Raw genomic sequence first — 2,549 nt, 5'->3', positions numbered from 1 at the left:
CTCCAAGCCTGGACATCCACGGAAGCTGCCGCGCCGCTCTCTGTACAGCCTGGACAGTCCTCTACAGCCCCCCAAGCCTGGACATCCACGGAAGCTGCCGCGCCGCTCTCTGTACAGCCTGGACAGTCCTCTACAGCCCCCCAAGCCTGGACATCCACGGAAGCTGCCGCCGCTCTCTGTACAGCCTGGACAGTCCTCTACAGCCCCCCAAGCCTGGACATCCACGGAAGCTGCCGCCGCTCTCTGTACAGCCTGGACAGTCCTCTACACCCCCCCCCAAGCCTGGACATCCACGGAAGCTGCCGCCGCTCTCTGTACAGCCTAGACAGTCCTCTACCGCCCCCCCAAGCCTGGACATCCACGGGAGCTGCCGCCGCTCTCTGTACAGCCTGGACAGTCCTCTACACCCCCCAAGCCTGGACTATTACACCAGCACCCCCGTGAGAGAGAATGAATGTGAGATCGAGCGGCGTGTAGCGGGGATGTGGTGGACATAAAGATTGGTACCACCGTACCAAGGACTTATTGGCTGCACACAAGGCGCAATATAACGCGCTCAATATTCGATAGGGGCACGGGGAGGCAGGATTCGTAGCTCTATAGCTCTCTATAGGGGCACGGGGAGGCAGGATTCGTAGCTCTATAGCTCTCGTCTCATTAGATAATGGACGATAGCGAATATTTTCCTGTGCGGGAGCGCGCGGGAGCCAAAACAGTTGTAGTCTCGGAGAGGCATGATTACCCGTGGACAAAAATGCTGCCCTGAGAACGTCACAGAGAAACAGTAGTATACCCCGCGGAAATGTTAGAAAGAAATGTTTGTGCCATGGGAGATTTTTAGATACGTATTTCTTTATTCTGGGAATGTTAGACAGTGGCATTTGTACGCTGGGATCGTTAGACAGTAACTCAAACACCCAGCGAACTTCACAGACGAGTTTCTGCACCCTGGGAATATTAGACAGAAATATTTGTGCGTTGGCAACATAAGACAGTAACTCATTTAGAACTTACTGTTGTAACTCTTACAAAATTAGACGGTAAAGATGCAGTAAGTTTGCATTCTGAGCGCAGACTATGAGAAAAACAATTATGACTGAATATTACAACGGAAACGACCATACACTATATATAGTGTAGCCACGCGGTGAATTTGAGCGATGCTACCCTAGGCACGGAGAGCTCGGGCGAGTGTCTACCCTAGGCAGACGGAGTCTCGCCTGATTGTCCCAAGGACCATGAACGTCGTTAGACTAATGCGCGCAATCTCCGATTAAAGAATTCCGCACAGAGAAGCGCATAATTCAATCGTCGAGATGTGTACACACACACACACACTAAACAACACCCATTTAATCTCATGGTAGGCGATTCTAAATTTAAACTGACTTTAATGTCATGGAATAACGCATGCGCAGTGTGTTCATTTTTGGACTGCAAACATTTTCTACAACCCTCTCAACACTTTATATATATTGATCGGAAATTCAAAAATTCGGAAACTCAAAAAGTCGCAAAAGTCTCATGTCTTCCATAATTAATGACAAATTAATAGACACTACGATTTTTATGGATGGATAGAGAACTGAGGTGAAATTCTCTATACTAGCTGTGAGTTTGTTTGCCGAAAATTTCTTAGCCACCACAAACAGTTTGTAGGCCTAAAAAAATCTTAGCCACCACAAACAGTATATGAAATGCCACCTCTAAAAAGCGCCATCTACCGCCATTTTATGAATAAATGGTGGTAGCAGTATTAATAATCCAGCTGCTACCACCGTTGTCGCTGTCATATCGGTTTAGTCTGTTAAGATCTTCATATAATTTCACCCGCTATCTCGCCTGTGAGTGAGAACTCATACAACTGACTCTTCCCGCTCCTTCTAGCGTGTTCAATCGGCAGCTTATCACATCTGCAGCATCATCATACACAACACAGCGTGAGGCAATTATTGTATATCTCAGCGACATCGGGGGAGCGATCGCACAAAAGACAAACACACGAGGCAAACATTCTACATAATGACGCACACGCAGTCTTACATAGCGCCTGTAAATTGAATTATAATGAGGACGTGGCGCCATCTGGTGCGTCGATGTGACAAATGCTCCATTAGCATTCGTTTACGTCGTATAACTAACTATAAAAGGATGTTTGGATTGCGGGGAGTAGTTGCGCTAGCAGGCGGGAATGATCGCTCCCGGGGGTGATATTTAGCCAGGCAAGCGGAGATATTAGCAGTAGCAGCATCCGCATGCGAGCCTACACCCTGAAGAGTGATTCGCAGGAGCTCGGGTTGATGCGGAATAGTAAGATGCAGTGATGTTGGGGTGCTGAGATGTTGGGGAGCTATAAACGCTAGGATGCTGTTAGATGCTGGAATGTTATTGAGATGTTGGGATGCTGTTGGGATGCTGGGATGTTGTTGGGATGCTGGGATACTGAGATGCTGCTAAGATACTGGGATGTTATTTGGATGCTGGGATGCTGGGATGCTGGGATGCTGGGATGCTGGGATGCTGGGATGCTGGGATGCTGAGATGCTGGA

The 2,549-nt window shown here is 48.5% G+C and overlaps 1 protein-coding gene across 1 annotated transcript in view; it reads left to right on the top strand.

Moving 5' to 3' along the window:
• Positions 1–2,549, top strand: part of LOC106812500 — a 23,086-nt gene that overhangs the window by 4,520 nt on the left and 16,017 nt on the right. The window contains exon 2 of the mRNA XM_014816388.1: positions 2,322–2,325. Coding sequence (XP_014671874.1) covers positions 2,322–2,325 — 4 coding nt within the window. The remainder of the gene's footprint in view (positions 1–2,321; positions 2,326–2,549) is intronic.

The sequence above is a fragment of the Priapulus caudatus genome, unplaced genomic scaffold (genome assembly GCF_000485595.1).
Source record: "Priapulus caudatus unplaced genomic scaffold, Priapulus_caudatus-5.0.1 Scaffold655, whole genome shotgun sequence".
NCBI classification, from domain to species: domain Eukaryota; kingdom Metazoa; phylum Priapulida; class Priapulimorpha; order Priapulimorphida; family Priapulidae; genus Priapulus; species Priapulus caudatus.
The sequence above is the reverse complement of the archived record's forward strand: the minus strand, read 5'-3'. Positions and strand labels throughout refer to the sequence as shown.